Genomic DNA, 16475 nt, shown 5'->3' on the forward strand with positions numbered 1-16475 from the left:
TGTCACCTGTTCCAATTTTGCCACAGTTACCATGGAAAGAGAAAATCTAACCAATCACAGATTTTAAGCGGGTGGCTTTTTAAAAACAGCGCCCTCACATGGGCACTTTGAATACAAAGGAACGCCCCTTTGACTCTATATGGGGATATTTAGATTACAGGTGACTGTATACCTTTAAGAATGGGACAGTACTGCACATTCATTCTTTATCTAATGTTTTCGATGAGAACAAACCACAAACCAAATGGAAAAGGTCTTCAAGCTGACAAGTATAGAACAGAAGTCAAAAATGTGAAACCAATCTTGTGCTTGATACAATCATCCCGGGAATACGCTGGAAATACTTTGCAACATTCTGTCTTTCTGCAGATAGAAACGACCAAAACAAACGTACAAACAGACATAGAGAAGATACAAATGTAGCTCTCCCCTGTAGATATTTAGAGCACACGAACAGAAGCAGATAAAGTGAATTTTCTGTGTCATTTCGTCTTTTCTGCCAAAAAAGAACCCCTACCTAAAAAGATGCAGAGAGATTTTGTTCTCCTTTTTTTTTTCCATTTTCAAATACAATAACCTCAAAGGACATGGAGTACAATGGATGGCTATACAGGGCATCTGTTAAAATCAACTTTGGTAACTCTATACATAAAACTGCTTAATTTGATACAACACGTGCACTAAAGGAAAAACAAACTATACAACAGGGCTCACTTATTCTGAGAAAATAAAACCTATGATGGTTAAAGTCCAAATTTCACCTACCTATCACTTGGCCATCGTGTCCGGGATTATAGAGTGGTTCTATGGATGCTGGAGGTTCCGGTGCAATGTACACAGGAGGTATAAATGCCATTGGTACCTCAACATCAGTGCCCTTGTTTACGACTCCTTCATTTGTCTTATCTCTGGTTTCATTATCTTGTCCCTTTGAAGTTCCTTGTGGTCGTTTTACTCCGAGAGCCATTTGGGCCGCTTCTTCCAAGGTTGGGAATGGACACACGTCTTCAGGGTCACTGTTGCCACCATCTTCCTCCTTCTGGGATTTCTTCACGTCGTCACTGCCCCAGTCTATGTTCTTCCCTGTGAAATGAGACATACACGTTGATGGTTTGATCAATATTTGGAAAAAAGATCAGCTTCATTCTAGGCAAGTCATGAAAAGGAGAAACACAAAGTAATGCAATGGAACATCTGTAAAATCAAGCTAATAAATTTGAGCACCTGTTGATGGAGTCATTTTGTTGGAAAACTATTGATCTTTCACAGACAGATTTGCTTGATAAGGAAAAGAGTGAAAATAAATAAGAATATTTTACATACATTGTGAAACCAGCCGTGTTCCCAAGAAAAACAAGCCCTAGAAATGACCATGGCCCATTCATGTTAAAGATTTCTAACATTATAAGATGAAAACTAAACTCCGCGACTGATAAAAGAAGAAAGTTTCTAGGTAAACGACATGTGAGGGCTACGATAAGTAATTTCAAACACGGGCCTGCAGAATCAAAGTGGCATACAACACAACAGCCACATCTGCAGTGTACATGTATAGAGGCACTTTCAGGCTGATAGAAAATTGCAAACACCAGTACAAGTCTATAAAGACATGCAGTTCCGAGTGAGTTCTTGAAAGTGATAAGGAAATGATGGTACATTATACATATTGTACATGTAAGAAAAAAGACTGCTGCTTTACCTCATGTCCCTTGATATACAGCATCTTAAAACTTTCACAAAATTTGATGAAAGACCTATACACCCACATGTAATTGAAAATTTCTAGTTGAACATTTTGTATGTCGATCTTTTTTCTGCGCTTGATCACAGGACAATATAGTAGGGAGGCCAACTGAAATTTGAAATGTTCAATCTGCATTTTAATTAATGTAGTTTTTTAGATTTCAATGAGAGAAGCTAAACATTTTTTAATTTTCGAAATTGGATGGACGGTTACAATTTTATAGCTTTTTAAAACATTCACTTTTACTCTTTCTGTAGAAAGACAATACATATAATAACAATAGGAACAATGGGACAAAAATGAAGGAGTTTGTAGCTGAAATTTACAGTAAATTTGCTGTAACTTTGTTAATAAAACATCTTTTTGTACCAAATTTGGCATGGAGATAGATTTCAATGGCACACACAAATGTATCCTAAAATTACGCGATTACGATGGTGCCATATTGGATTTATCCATGGCAACGGATGAACGACACTTAACGAGAAATGACAAAATGAAAATATTAAGCTCAAATGGCATAAGTGATATATCAAATTGAAGGTCTTTTTGAGCTGATGACACTTTTGAATAGCTCTACTGCATTAAAACTACCTACAAAAAGTATTTTATCCAAATAAAGGCTTTCAAAACATCACCACTGGGGCCATGTGGAGTTTTGACATTATTTGGTAAAGGCTTCTTCAATTTTATCAGTTTCTGAACAATTTGAAACTTAGAATTTAATTTAAGGATTATTGGTTAAAACTATGTTCCAAAATTATTGATCATCTTTAAAATTCAGGAGTAAATTGAATGAGAAGTCGATGTTTGGAGGTGCTAAAAATTGCATACTTGTCATGGTAAAGTTATCAGCAACTAAGATGGTCTCATCATACCACCTGTCAGACATGCAAATTTCCTTTGTTACAAACATTTAAAAAAATCAATACCCTTTCTTTTGCCAACACAGATGCAACTTATTCCCTTAGTTTCCTTGAAAATATTGTGTATGGCTGTCAAAAATCTATGTCGACAAAATCACAAAATTGCTATCTCCTCTGCGGAAAAGGGGTTGATCTTCTCATTATTCACAGTGAGAAATTAGAGAATTATGATTATCAAAACTATGGTCCCAGAATTTTGATATATGGACCGAGCTGTTCTGTGTACAGAAGAAATTTGCTCCAGTTCAATGAGTGATCTCCGTGTGTACGGATCATGGAGAATTGTGGGTAGCCTCACTTACTGTGAAGCGTGGTCAATATCTCCATCAATAAATACGTGAGCTGTTCAAAATTTCTCATTTTTCTAGCAAAAATTCAAAAGAAATAATGATAAACTGCGTACTAGAGGACGTTTCACTGAGAGTTGGTCGGGTTAGGTCTCGGAAAAATCGCTCTCAATTTTTTGTCTCGGATTTGGTCATATACACTGCCCTATGTTGGTGAAGAACCTTATATCGCGAGAAAGAGCGAGATCTGGGCTTTCAAATGAGTATTCGATGTAAGGGATGTTTTGATTGGCTCACCTTCAAAAATGCGTTTCAAAATCAGCGATGTGTGCTGCCATGTTTCAGATCGCCGTTCGCCGTTCCCGGTACCGTTTCTAGCTCAATTTTGCAGTTTATTCAAAAAGTAAGTAGTTCATATAAAGAAATAAAAAACATATGAGAGAATAGCTGCAATTTTAATTTTTAGCCTCATGTATTTTTTTCACAATTTTCTTTCCCGTTATCGATGTTTTTCAATTTTGAACATGACTAAGTCACTGGTGATTGAGTGTCAATTCAGCACGTCCTGGGCGACCTGTTGGCCTCCCTAAATATAGACTGAGTTGGGTCTTACAGCACAAGCAAGGATATGCTTCAATGTCGGAAAATGGACCAACGACTCAACGTCATTGCGCATATGACACAGAAAGATGAATCTATTCAACTATTGAGCTACAAGTGAACAAAACCACTTACTTTTTCTACCAGAGCAATTTTTGGCCCAGTGCCCAGTCTCACCACATTTGAAACATCCGCCCTGGCCCATGTTTGCCATTTTCTGCTTCCATTGCATTCTCTTGTACTTGCCACCAGTCATCACAGCACCCTTGCGATGGTACCTCTTCCGTTTCATGTTAAGCCTCACAAAGTTCTCATTCAGGCTTTTGCCGCTGGTTGGCTTTTTGGTCGATGCTACTGCCTTTACCCTGAAGTGTGAAAGGGAAATGCATGTACATGTTGACTCAAACATGTTGAAGGTTTTTGAAGCTGTAACTTGTGCCAACTTTCAGAATTTCAAATCCATGCATCAACTTCATTTTCATACAAGCATTGTATTTGCTGACGCTTATATATTTGTAGATACGTTTTTCTTTTCTGGATGTAATTACTGCATTCGACTAGCGATCTGTATTCAACATTAGTTACTGTTTGTACATATTGGCCGGAGGCCATTAGTACTGAAATAAATTTGATTTGAATTTGAACTTCGTTTTCATAGCATATTCCAAAAAGCACAGTTTACCCTTATCCTGCCAAGTTCACATTCATCATCAGGTCAAGTATGATAAAACTAGTGAAGCACACCATAATAGCGCATTTTAACAAAAGATTGAACATAATCATGATTTTTATGGACTAAAGCTGCTATGAGAGACCCAGCTGAGTGGGTGAAAATGAATATAGTTTTGGTTTAATACTGCTTTAAATGACTTGGCAGATTGGGAAGTGATACTGTCTGGCAGGAAAGAGGTCCATGTCTGGACTTTCAGTATAATGTAATAGAAAGATGAGTAAATATATAACGCACACCAAGATGTCTACATCAGCATTGCATAAGTGGCTTAGGTACAGCTGCATCCTGAAAGGGAGCCTAGCTCTGTGGACTTACATGTGTTATCACACAAACATTCATTTTGCATTTTTTATTTTGTTTTATTTTATTCAAAATTTAAAGCAAAAAGATCACGTGTTGGTACGTATTCAAGATGTGACTGAAAGTGTGCACTGTCTTCTGCACATACACATACAGATGATAGTATGGGAATTTTGTCATACATGTTCAAGGAGTAAGGCCTCCTCCTGGGAACAAACTAAGATCATACTTTATTCTTGGAAGGTTGTATAATACATGTACATATTGGTACATGTACAAAGCTCAAAGTCCAAAGACATTATTTATGAGTTGGCATTTTACCTGGCACCATATGCTGCTTTCTTTCTTTGCTGAATTACATCTACTTCATCATCATCATCATCATCGTCATCATCATCATCATCTTTCATGCTTGGTTGCCGTGGATTCATTGTCTTCATGTCACTTTCCATGTGATCCAGACCATCATTATCGTCAGCACTATCTTCCGAGGCATTTTGTTTCCTCACACTCTTTATGTTCTTTTGCTTTCCCCTGCCAGACACACTATTTTTCTTAACACCAGTAGCTGCTACATTACTATCACCTTGGCAACTATTACTCCCTGCATCACCTTCAGGAAACTCAAACACATCCTGGGCATTGTCATCCTGCTGTTGATCCACTTTTCTCTTCTTGGACTGTCTATGTCTTGATTGGACGGCTTCCATACACTCATCTCCAGAATTAATTCTTCGTCTCTTTGCTGACGTACCACTGGTAGTCCCTTTCCGAGTCCTCTTGGCACTATCACTGGTTGTGTCATCAAGGTTCTCTTGAAGTGGAAGGTCACGGTCACCACAGTCTCTCATATCATTGACACTAACTGCTTTTATCTTTTTGTTGTGTAACACTGCATCACTATCAGACAATTTACAGTGTTCAGCTTGACTTGCCATACAAACCACATTGTTCACAGCAGACAGATTTTGACAGATTTGTTGATTTTCCGGAGGCTCTGAAACTAAACTTTTCCCGTTTTGCATGTGCTTGATAAAATCCACATGATCAGCAGGATTTTGCCGCATTCTTGTATCCGGCTTCTTGATACAGCTTTCAAATGCAAAGGGTTGTTCTGTGCTTTCCTCCTCACTGTAGCTATTGACGCCACTGTCCATTGGTTTGTCTTGGCTTGGCAAATCTGGCTTGCATCTTTCCAGCCATTCACGCGAAACAGATGATCTCCTGTACTGAATATTTTTTATAGCACTTGGGCAACTGAATGCAAATGGAGATTCCTCATTGGAGACACTTTTCTTACTGCTTGAAATTTTCAACTTTGGCGTGATGAACTTTTGGCCAGAGAGACCAGATGATCCAGTCCCATTAAACCCTGTTTGGCAGTCATCTTCTGGGATGAGAGAGTCTTTGCTTGAATCAAGCGATTCTTTTCCATTCTTTCCACTCTCTGTGACATTTGCAGTCCCTTTGTTTAATTTGTTTTTCTTCAAAGACATTGGCAGTTTCTGTAAAATATCAGAAAATCACATTATACCAATTCAGAAATGCACAAACACATGACATTTGACAAAAGAGTGATTTTTTCAATCAACAATACTGATTCACCGTATGATATGTCAACATTGATAATGAAACTATGACTGGAAATGTCTTTTACCTACAAGAAATTATGCAAAAGTTAAGCTCTGATGTCTGAGATGTACTTCTATGAAAAACGTGGAAAGAACTCAAACCGGTGAAGTGAAAAGGTGACAATTTTACACTCTTGTGCTGGTAGCAATGAAAACTTTGTTAACCCTTTCACCGCAACACTGTGGTGCTTCCCCACTGTCTATTTGCAATATGGGTTGACCTACACTGTACATGTATGTATGTAGGGAAACAGGCATGCCTTGGTCTATCACTTCAATCCATCATACAGGCAACTTACTGTGAATTTCAAGTTTACACCAACTGTTGTTGTCTTAGATTCTCTCGGTCAAAGTGCATTACTATATCTGCCCTAGTAGTCTGCTAGTATGTTGGAAAAAATCTGAAACTGTGTTTAGGATTTTTTTTGCACTTTTACTGATTGGTGTCAAAAAACACATTTGTGACTATGATTTAACATGCTGCCATACCTTAACATATTTTGAAGAATTAGCTTTTAATTTCTCCGTGAAATGATAGATGGAGTAACCCACATCAGCTTGGCTGGCAGGATTTGCGGACTCATTATCACATCCTTTCCTAGAAGTGTTCCTATTGAGATGTTTTCCCCAGACATCTTCAGCTGCAGACTTCTCCTGGCCAGCACTGGCTTTTTTCAGTCTTGTGTACTCAGCATAGGTATCTGCAAAGCAATACATCCTGGTAACTCAAGAGTGGTGTGTGAAAGCTTTAGGAGTACAGTAAATAAATTCATTTGGGATTTGACAAAAACTTGTTATTCGTGTCACATTTTTGCAAGTTTAGGTAAATAGCATTGGAACCCTGGTAATATTTAATTTCTATTGTCTCCTGATAGTATTGCATTGACACACTGAGGCGAACCACAGTAAAATTTACTGGGGTACTGGCCTTAAAGCCCGGCTGGAAATGGACTGGGATCAGGATTAATGTCAAGTTTGGGTGGGCGTTTTTTTGCATGGCTCTGCATAATGAGTGTTTTGGTAACAGTTACGATCGTTCTTGTTATCTACGTAATCTGTTTGCTACATTCATGCTATGAGATAGCACCTAGACCAAATCAGCAGTTTACTGCCCCACCGATCTATGTCACTGACTCAACTTCAAAATAAAAACATAAAAAAAAAAAGAAATTAGTGATTTGAATTATGCCTGAATGATCCCTTTCAAATTTTCATCAAAGGATTTTGCTTTCCACCATGACATTGCTTATCTGAAATAAGTTAATGGATTTGCACAAGGGATAGAAAATGAGCATGACCAGAGATGACTGTTCAAGATCACACAATATATGTAGCTGTTCTGCTGAGCAAACTGTAAATTCATATGATAGCATGGGTAAAAATCAACTGTTCTTGTAGTAAATTACTTCCAATTGGGTCAATGACTGCCTCCATGGTTCTTAGTAGATGCAGGTGTAGGACCAAGCTGCAATGCAAATTGGTTTTGTGACAAACAGCATATTAGAGATGTCTCGAAACCTACTGTGGTGTCTGTGACCCAGTGACGAGCCCCCCCCCCCTCCAGCACACCAGTGCTTGTTGCTTGGTCACCTGCGAGTCACAGAATGAGTCCATAGACAGGCGGGACTGTCTACAATAAATATTGAATCATGATTGATTTGTTGTATTTGCCATAAGTTACATGTCTCTGTGTATAGTTTTGTTTTGTTTTACCATGGGTATATTGCTCGGTCGGTCCACAGTTCCTCCATCACGTGATACAGCACAGTCGCTTGTGAATCGATATACAAGTGACGGCCGCTGTGTTGTATGCATTACATGTACTTTCCTAATGCATACCACACAGCGGCCGTCGCGTATTGATTCACAAGCGATTGTATGATGGAGGAACTCTGGTCGCTCCAGCCTGGGTCGGTCAGTAGCGCCCCCCCCCCCCCCCCCCCACCGTACCATGCCTCTCCGCCGAGAAAAAATAACATAGAAAAGCAAGTCATAGCTGCAGTGCTGGAGCGAATCGAGGGTCTGTTTTGAAGGGTCGCCGCCCGACCGACCCCAGCCTCAACCTCTCTACTACCTCCATGCTCTGACACAGTGTCAGACTAGCATACCCCGGTGTCACACACCTCGATCTACGCCGACGGACCTGCACTGCAGCTGAGTTGATAGACTGGCTGTCAACGAAGACTTTACCTTTGATAACTTGCGATGCATTCTGTACGTCTTCTTTCGAAGGCTTACGGTTGTGTTCGACTTGGAATCCAGCTTCCCACGTTTTCAGTTGTTTTTTCAACTCGAGTAGACGTGAGGGTGAAGACAGCGACATGATCATGGACACTGCACTGGACAGCGGGCAAGCGACAACAAACTGGAGGGCAGTTAGGCCGCTAGTGAATTTCGGTGGTTCTCACCCGACTATACTCATCACCACTAACGAAAAGGCAACTTTAGGGACTTCGATAAAAAATACCTACTCGAAATTGGATATGTTCTCAGTATCAATAGCTTTGTTGACGAAAGGACGAAAGTCATTCGATTTTAGCGCCAGATGGCAGCCATTTTACCGACAGGAATTATGGGAAAAGTACTTGTGAAAACAAAAGTATTAGTCAATCAAAAATTGGTGGCGACATAACCAGCCAACAGAGACCGGGACATCACTTGGCATAGTTGGCTTTCTTTGTTATTAAAGGTTGGAATAAATTATCCTTAAAAAAGGACGTCATCGAGAACATCTCATGATACGTAGGCAACATGTCATGTGGGTATCATTGTATGATATGCTTATCCAAGAATATCAAGACTAAGAGAGCCGAACTTAACTTTCAAATTTATTTATATATTTATTCATATTCACATTTATTGACCGCTGTCATATCAATGTAATGAAGGCAACTCTTGAAAGAAAGTCCTACAGCTCCTGTTCACTAACAATCATTAGAAGAGCTGCCAAGATAGTGAGGTTGCTTCTGCGTACTAGAAAGGTCCCATATACATATATATATATATATATATATATATATATATTATATATATATATATACATATAATTTACCCGTGTGGCCAACATAAGTTGTACAGTACAGTGTATTTCAATTCGCACTTACCTGTAGGATTCGATGGTAACTTGTTGATGACGTAGCGGGCCGCAAAGTCATCATTCGGATGAATGGGGCCTGGAACTATTTTCAACTTGGCAACTTTAGGATTTAAAATAATCGAATTACAATTTTTCTTATTACATGCCTCGTATATCGAACGTCGCCGCGCTCCATAGGATTCAATGGTAACTCGACGATGACGTAGCGGGCCGCATAGTCATCACTGGACTGAAAGTGAACAGGAACTATTTTCAACTTGGCAACTTTTTATGTAAAAGTCTTGAAATTTCATTTTTTGCACAGAAAATTCTGTTTTTGGAAAATTTCGCATAAAAATATTGATAAACCGCATAACAGTAGTTTAAATATATAAATGCGCCATTCGATGATGAAAATCGTTCTATTTTTAACCGTTTTTCTTCTAAAATGAAAATATAGCATTTGACTATAATTTGCCAATAAACTTAAATACTTTTGGTGCAAAATGAGTAAGAGAGGCATGTAACAAAAACATTATAGCCCAAACAAGGGACTATTTACCCTCGGGGCAGGAGACCATTTGCCCTCCTTACATCGGGCAAATGGTCACCTACCCTCGGGCATATAGTCCCATGTTTGGGCTATAATATATAATAGGGAATATAGTTTTTGTACAAAATTATGCATAAAAAATCAATAAACTGCATAACAGTGATTCAGATATATCAATGCGCCGTTCAATGATGACAATCGTCCTATTTCTTAAGGATTTTCATTAATCATGGAAATAAAACACATGATTGTCATTTGCATGTAAACCCGAAAATTCTGAGTGAAAACTGTAGGAAAGGCATGTAATAAAAACTTTGTAGCCCAAACAAAGGAATATGTACCCTCGAGGCATGAGACCATTTGCCCAGGCTATTGACGTTGGGTAAAAGGTCACTTGCCTCTGGCACATAGTCCCTTTTTGGGGCTATATATATTATATCATACCAGTATATTGATGGCGCAAATACAGCGATCTGATTGGTCGAGACGCGAAAAGAACCGTGGTATATTGGCGATATACCACGGCTGGCATGCGCGCTAGCTCTTAGCTTGAGGAAAATTCCTTTTATGACGTTCCACGCCAGAATTTCAATATACTGTTATGATATAATAGCAATAAATCACACCCAGCGACGGTATACCACTCGATTTTGACAATTTCACTTCATATATGCACTCGCTATCGCTCGTGCATATATGTCGTGAACTGGTCAAAATCTCGTGGTATACCATCGCTGGGTGTGCTTTATTGCTTAAATAACATGTAGTTGCCATGGATTCAAGTGAAAGATGATCAAATGGAATATGTTGACATCGGTATGTTGTTGCTAGCTATGGTGTACACTGTGTTCTACTACACATTTCTCAGAGTCATCTCATAACATATCGCAGGAAGTTTGCTTGTATTTTCTCGCCCTTCATCATACAATAACATACGTAACGAGACATGGTGCTCGGAGAATTCAATGACCGACAGTGAATAACGTGATGATTTACAGGCATGCATTGCCTGCAGTTCTTCAGACGCTTTTATTTTCAGCATTTTAATTATTGACAATGCTTCAGAGAAAACTGCAGGTAAATTGGCGGGTTTTGTAGCAATGACTTACAATCTCCTGATGTTGTAATTAAGGATTACAGGTGCACGTTTCAGTGCACGTTTATTTGCGTTTCTAGGCCTCCGGCCATATGCAAAGGAGTTACAGAAAATATAATAGTCTGTAAGTAAATGACAGGTATAAAAGGTACAGGTAGCAATACACGAAATAAACTCAGAGTTACAATGTAAATACACATAATTGGATACAAACAATATAAAAGTATTATTATGTTTCTTGCTGCAACAGATTTGTTCTGAATTTGAAAGCTTTTTGTACAAAATAACAGAGATTAATAATCACATTAGAACGGCTGGATCTCATAAGCTGCACAAACTTGTTGAAATTTGGTTCTACAATTGAAAAGTTAGGCAAATATAGAATCCTCAAATTGTTGTATGCTGGACATTCCAAAAGAAAATGACACTCATCTTCAATAACATTCATTTGGCAAACTTTACAAAGTCTGGCTGATGGGTCAATACCACGATGTCTGCCTTCCTCCATTGCTAGAGGGAGCACCGAACATCGAAAACAGGTAAAAATCTGAATAGCTTTATAATTACAATTTACAAGTAAATGTTTCTCTGGTTCAAGTAAACCCTTGAATTGACTATATACATGTAGTTTCGGTTTTGTTGATAAGTTGCCCTTCCATTGTTGTTTTAAAGTGTCTACAATTCTCAAGTCAAACATAGATAAAAATACTTGTTTATTTCCTATTTCCTGTGAGATCCACGCATATCCAAACCATATGAAACATGATATTTTTGATGGAACTCGCCCATGTGTTTCTTCCTAAATTGTCAAGATTGTACAACATTTTATATGCCTGCCTTGGGATTCTATCAGGAGATAACTCAAGCAGATTCACCCAAAAAACGAATACAACGTTTAAATGTATGGTAGTATATTGGAAGACGACCACATTCTCCCATAACAGCTTCATTTGTTGTTTGACGTGGTACACCCAGAAACTGGCGACACCACTTTCTCTGGATTTTCTCTAAAACATCATAATACTGGAAGCCCCATATCTCAGATCCATAACTTAAAATTGGTAAAATCATTGAATCGAATAATTTAAAATGAGAATGAAAAGGTAAGTATTCTAGCTTTCGTCGGGTAATTGACAACATATTGAGGGCTTTACTGGCTTGACTTGCTAGTGTAATTAATGGAGACACCAAACAATGTGTTTTTTTTTTGTTTATTGTAGACAAATTATGCTGTAATATTTATAGATATATGAAGTAATGCGTTCATTTACATTTTAGGCAACAAATGTTTTATATATATATATATATATATATATATATATATATATATATATATATATATATATATATATATATATATTATTATTACTTTGTACTTGAAGTAATTTGTATTATATATATATATATATATATATATATATATATATATATATATATATATATATATATATATAATACAAATTACTTCAAGTACAAAGTAATAATATTTGTTACTTAAGTTTCATGCATCCTGCAATCTTCAGACATAAGCTTTGCTTTCCGCATCGAGCACTGTAATTTCCACGAGGAAATCTGTATATTTCGATATATATCTATACACATGCAAGTTGCTAACTGTATGAGGTAATATGAAATTTTAGCCGGTTTTCTGATAAGTTGTATGTTGATATTTTGATTTTATTCAGCTGCCTTGATCATGACACAAGTGAAATACGGAACCAGTAGCACTTGTGTCAGCTAAACATTAATATTCGGCCCCTTTAAAATGTATGACATATACTTAAAGCTGGAAAATACTCATGAGTGATATGAACACCTCCGAGTTACTAATCGTTGGTATGACTTTGACATCAGCAGTTGGTGAATTCATGCGATATGCAAGAGGTTTGTGGTAATATTGATCAGATATATCCAAACGGGATTTAATACTACCACATCATGACGCTTGAATCTAGGCTCTCCCTCGGGGGATAACGAATTGGATTTCATTTAATGTAGACAAATTGACACAGAAGACAGCAAATGGTGGGAAAGAATCTGATCATTGTACAACTGTTATTTAAGTTAAATATGTTGTAAGAGCAAGATTTTCACCAGAATGCACAGAGCTGAGTATTCCTTTGCGAAAGAACGAATTAAGGGCATGACATCAGTGCTTCATACTGCACCAACGAGACATAAAGAAAAAAATCTAAGTAATAATAAAGATCTGAAAACCTTACTGTGCTTTCACAGAGAGCATTTATTGTGGGCCGGGATTATTTTTGAAATAAAAAAATAACCAGAGTCGCCAGTGTCATGTTTTAGAAAATATACAGTACCCCAAGACTAGAAGCTAAACTGAGAACTTAGCATCTCTCAGTATGACTGCAGATATTTGAAAGTCAATATTTAGAGTTCTTATGAAAAAAACAACAATAAATATAGGATCTAAAAGTTGGCAGCGCTTTACCTTTTCGGTCACTAGTACTGGCCATATGCATTTTGCATTATAAGGTAAATATCACGGTCTAACATATAAGGAGCTATTCCAGTTTTTATTGTTACTCCCTAGAATTAGAATCCAGGGGCCAGGGCTCAATATATCTTATACTATACCAAGTTGTTTACCATTCAAAACTTGAATGTGTGGAAGCACGTATAAAAAACAGCCAAGTGCTGTGCCGTTCGGCGTAATTTGTGTATTTTTACCCTTGATTTGCTGCACTTTTCTGAGAAAAGCAAGAAGACAATTTTTTTTTTTTGGGGGGGGGGGGGGCAATAGGGAAGGATACAGCGGCAGAAAGTTACAGGCAAATCGGGTGCTGTAAGCTGCCAAACCCACCCTGACACTGAAATTCACGCAAATTGCACACTACGTCGTATATATGTTCATCAATTCTATTTTTCAGCTCGGAGCCGAGCTAAGAGTACCACAACAATAGCATGAAGCAGCGTTTACTTATTAGAACACTTTCGAACTCAATTTGATATTTATCTAAACCCGTAAAGGGCAAGCTTTCCATCCCAAACATTGAATCTTCCTATGAGTGTTTGCTGCTGTGTATGTTTTCTGATAACACCGTATCAGCCTCAGGTATTGTTTTTCGAGGTACAAATGGGATTATTTGCTGTTGTGAAAAACTGTAAAATTTTGATTATACAAGGTCAATCTCTTCGACATAAGTCTGCGTCGTTAAGTTCACATAAATATTACATTTGGGTTCAAAAAGCAGCCATATTTCTTCAAGGTAGAATACATGTGCCTCAAGGAAAGATAGCCGGACTCTCAATATTTTTCAATATTTCTTTAGACCCATAAGTTATAAAGGCCTATTTTGAAGCTCATCGAGTGACTAAACTTTTCACGGCCTACTTTTCAAGTTGAGAAAAATCAAATATTTAATTTTCCCTTTTGAGTTAACTCATGGATGGCGGCCATTTTGAATTTCAGTGTCGGTAAACGATGAGTAATTTGTTTCTCTAGTATCCGATATTGCACGGGGACCCCTGATTATTATTCTTGATCATGGAAGACAATTGTTTAAAAGTTTGTTGACAAAAGTTTGAGCTATAAGTCTTCGGATTTCAAAACGCGTACTACCTTAGTAATGCATTGTTTTCCATAATGTCAACATTGGCAAGTCTTCAGAAGTTTTTATGTCCAAGATTCAACAAGCGAGCATTCTTCGTCCTTCGATGTAGTGTGCGAATCTATTGGCCTAACTTTTCAGTTTGTTGATCATACACTTTGTAATATACAACATCTTGTCTGCTCGGCACCGACGACGCACTGGCAGTTTCGAAACCATCGTCACGTGACGAGACGGAGCGCCGCACCTTGAGGTCGTTCTTCGCCGATTTTGAAGCTTTCACCTTGTCATCGTCCTTAGCATCGAGGGGTGGGAACCGCTTCTGTAGGTAAAGAGGTTTCTGGTTCGGTGTAGCTGTTGTAGTAGATCTCACCCTAGAATTCTGCATACCTCCCACAGGGAGTGACAAATCAGAGCGTACCCTCCCGTTGCCGCCGACACCGTAGCTAGTCTTCGAGAAGGCGGCTTCGCTTTGACGACTCCTTCCTCCGTCAGACACCCCCGAGTCGGACGATGCCTTCTTCGATCGAGGTTTTTCATCGATCGTCATGACGCTTGTGTCGGCGTGTCTTGGCCTTCCGAAGTAGTTGCGATCCGGATAGACGATGGTGTGGTTGGAGTTGGACTTGGAGCTCGTCGTGTGAATCGTTCTCTTCTCCGAGTACCGATGAACTTCTTTGACTTCTTTTTCGTCTTTACGTCGACAGCAGCAGCAGCAGCAGATGATAGTAATGATGATGATTGCCAAGATAAGAAACAGTATTGATCCCACAGCAGCCCCTATCACAGTTGCCAGCGGTAAGCCTAACTTCTCAGCGATAGTACCCAAACCAGCCTTTTCTGTAGAAGGAAACATTGGGACGATAGACAATATGAGATGGGATACATGTCCGTGTATAAGTTCGCGTACCCTGCTCGTTCTTTATGAAGTAATTCATTGCTCCTGTCTGTCTGTCTGTCTGTCTGTCTATCTGTCTGTCGGTCTTTCTGTTTCTGATTGACTGTCTCTTCCGTATGAGTGTCCATGTCTGTTTGTCTGCCAGCCTGTACCTTGAATTCTGACACACTCACTTTTTTTGAGATTTGATAAAAAAGACAAACAAATAAAGTTCGCATTCATCCGTCCGAGAAGGTGACTCTGTAGTCTTCATAAATTGACGATGTCAATCATGCAACTCTTTCCGTTTCAGATTGGTCCCTCGTTTTCTTAAACCTCGTAGAATATTAGCCTCTATTCAGTAGACTTGTTATTTGTTGTTGTTAACAAGTCCAGTGGATTATTATAAAGAGCTCTGTCAGCTCACTGAGACAAAAACTCTCAAATGCACTGATTGTCTGTGTACGAGTTCAAGTTCCACGACATGTCGAATATCATGTCCGTCAACAAAACGTTCTGAATCTGTCAAATAGCCGTGCAACTTACTCGCAAGGCAGCTCACAGTATTAGCTTCGTCGCTGTGGTCGGGGCAGTTGTAGAATCCATCACAAACCAGTGACTTGGAAATACATACGTCAAGGGTCTCACAGCAGAACTGTCCTGACGAGCCAGCTGTGTCGTTACTACCATCTGAGGAAATATTGGAGAAAAATACCAATTCCATTTAATTGTATTAACTAGTAAACATATTTCGTTTTTAACTTCAACCAGTAGCTCTTTTCTTTTCTTTTTGTGTTTTTTTTTTATTTAGATACTGTCAAATGAAAACACCGTACTTCTCTTTATTATGAAAAGTTCAAATGAAAACACGACATTTGAAGAAGAAGATGGAGGATTAATATCATTATAGGTATATTGGGTCTCGCTTGGATGTAAGCGTTTCTTGTATAGTGACGGCGTCCCATGCGTTCGTCATAACGATAGTGACAATGCGACTTCAATAAAGATTCTTTCATACACCTAGTATCACCACAGACGGAAAGGGTTTCTCACTTCAACATTTTTATGTTGAATGGGAAC

The 16475-nt window shown here is 38.4% G+C and overlaps 2 protein-coding genes across 2 annotated transcripts in view; both read right to left on the bottom strand.

Annotated features, from left to right (window-relative positions):
* Window positions 1–8793, bottom strand: part of LOC139147482 (ATP-dependent DNA helicase Q4-like) — a 54093-nt gene extending 45300 nt beyond the window's left edge. The window contains exons 1-5 of the mRNA XM_070718592.1: window positions 8412–8793; window positions 6711–6922; window positions 4912–6095; window positions 3693–3922; window positions 766–1083 (exon numbers count right to left, since the gene is read on the bottom strand). Of these exons, the coding sequence (XP_070574693.1) occupies window positions 766–1083; window positions 3693–3922; window positions 4912–6095; window positions 6711–6922; window positions 8412–8550 (2083 nt within the window). The 5' untranslated portion in view covers window positions 8551–8793. The remainder of the gene's footprint in view (window positions 1–765; window positions 1084–3692; window positions 3923–4911; window positions 6096–6710; window positions 6923–8411) is intronic.
* A 5846-nt stretch (window positions 8794–14639) lies between these two features.
* Window positions 14640–16475, bottom strand: part of LOC139147009 (uncharacterized) — a 10618-nt gene continuing 8782 nt past the window's right edge. Inside the window, exons 3-4 of the mRNA XM_070717860.1 lie at window positions 15942–16085; window positions 14640–15358 (exon numbers count right to left, since the gene is read on the bottom strand). Of these exons, the coding sequence (XP_070573961.1) occupies window positions 14640–15358; window positions 15942–16085 (863 nt within the window). The remainder of the gene's footprint in view (window positions 15359–15941; window positions 16086–16475) is intronic.

Source organism: Ptychodera flava, chromosome 13, assembly GCF_041260155.1.
Source record: "Ptychodera flava strain L36383 chromosome 13, AS_Pfla_20210202, whole genome shotgun sequence".
NCBI lineage: Eukaryota > Metazoa > Hemichordata > Enteropneusta > Ptychoderidae > Ptychodera > Ptychodera flava.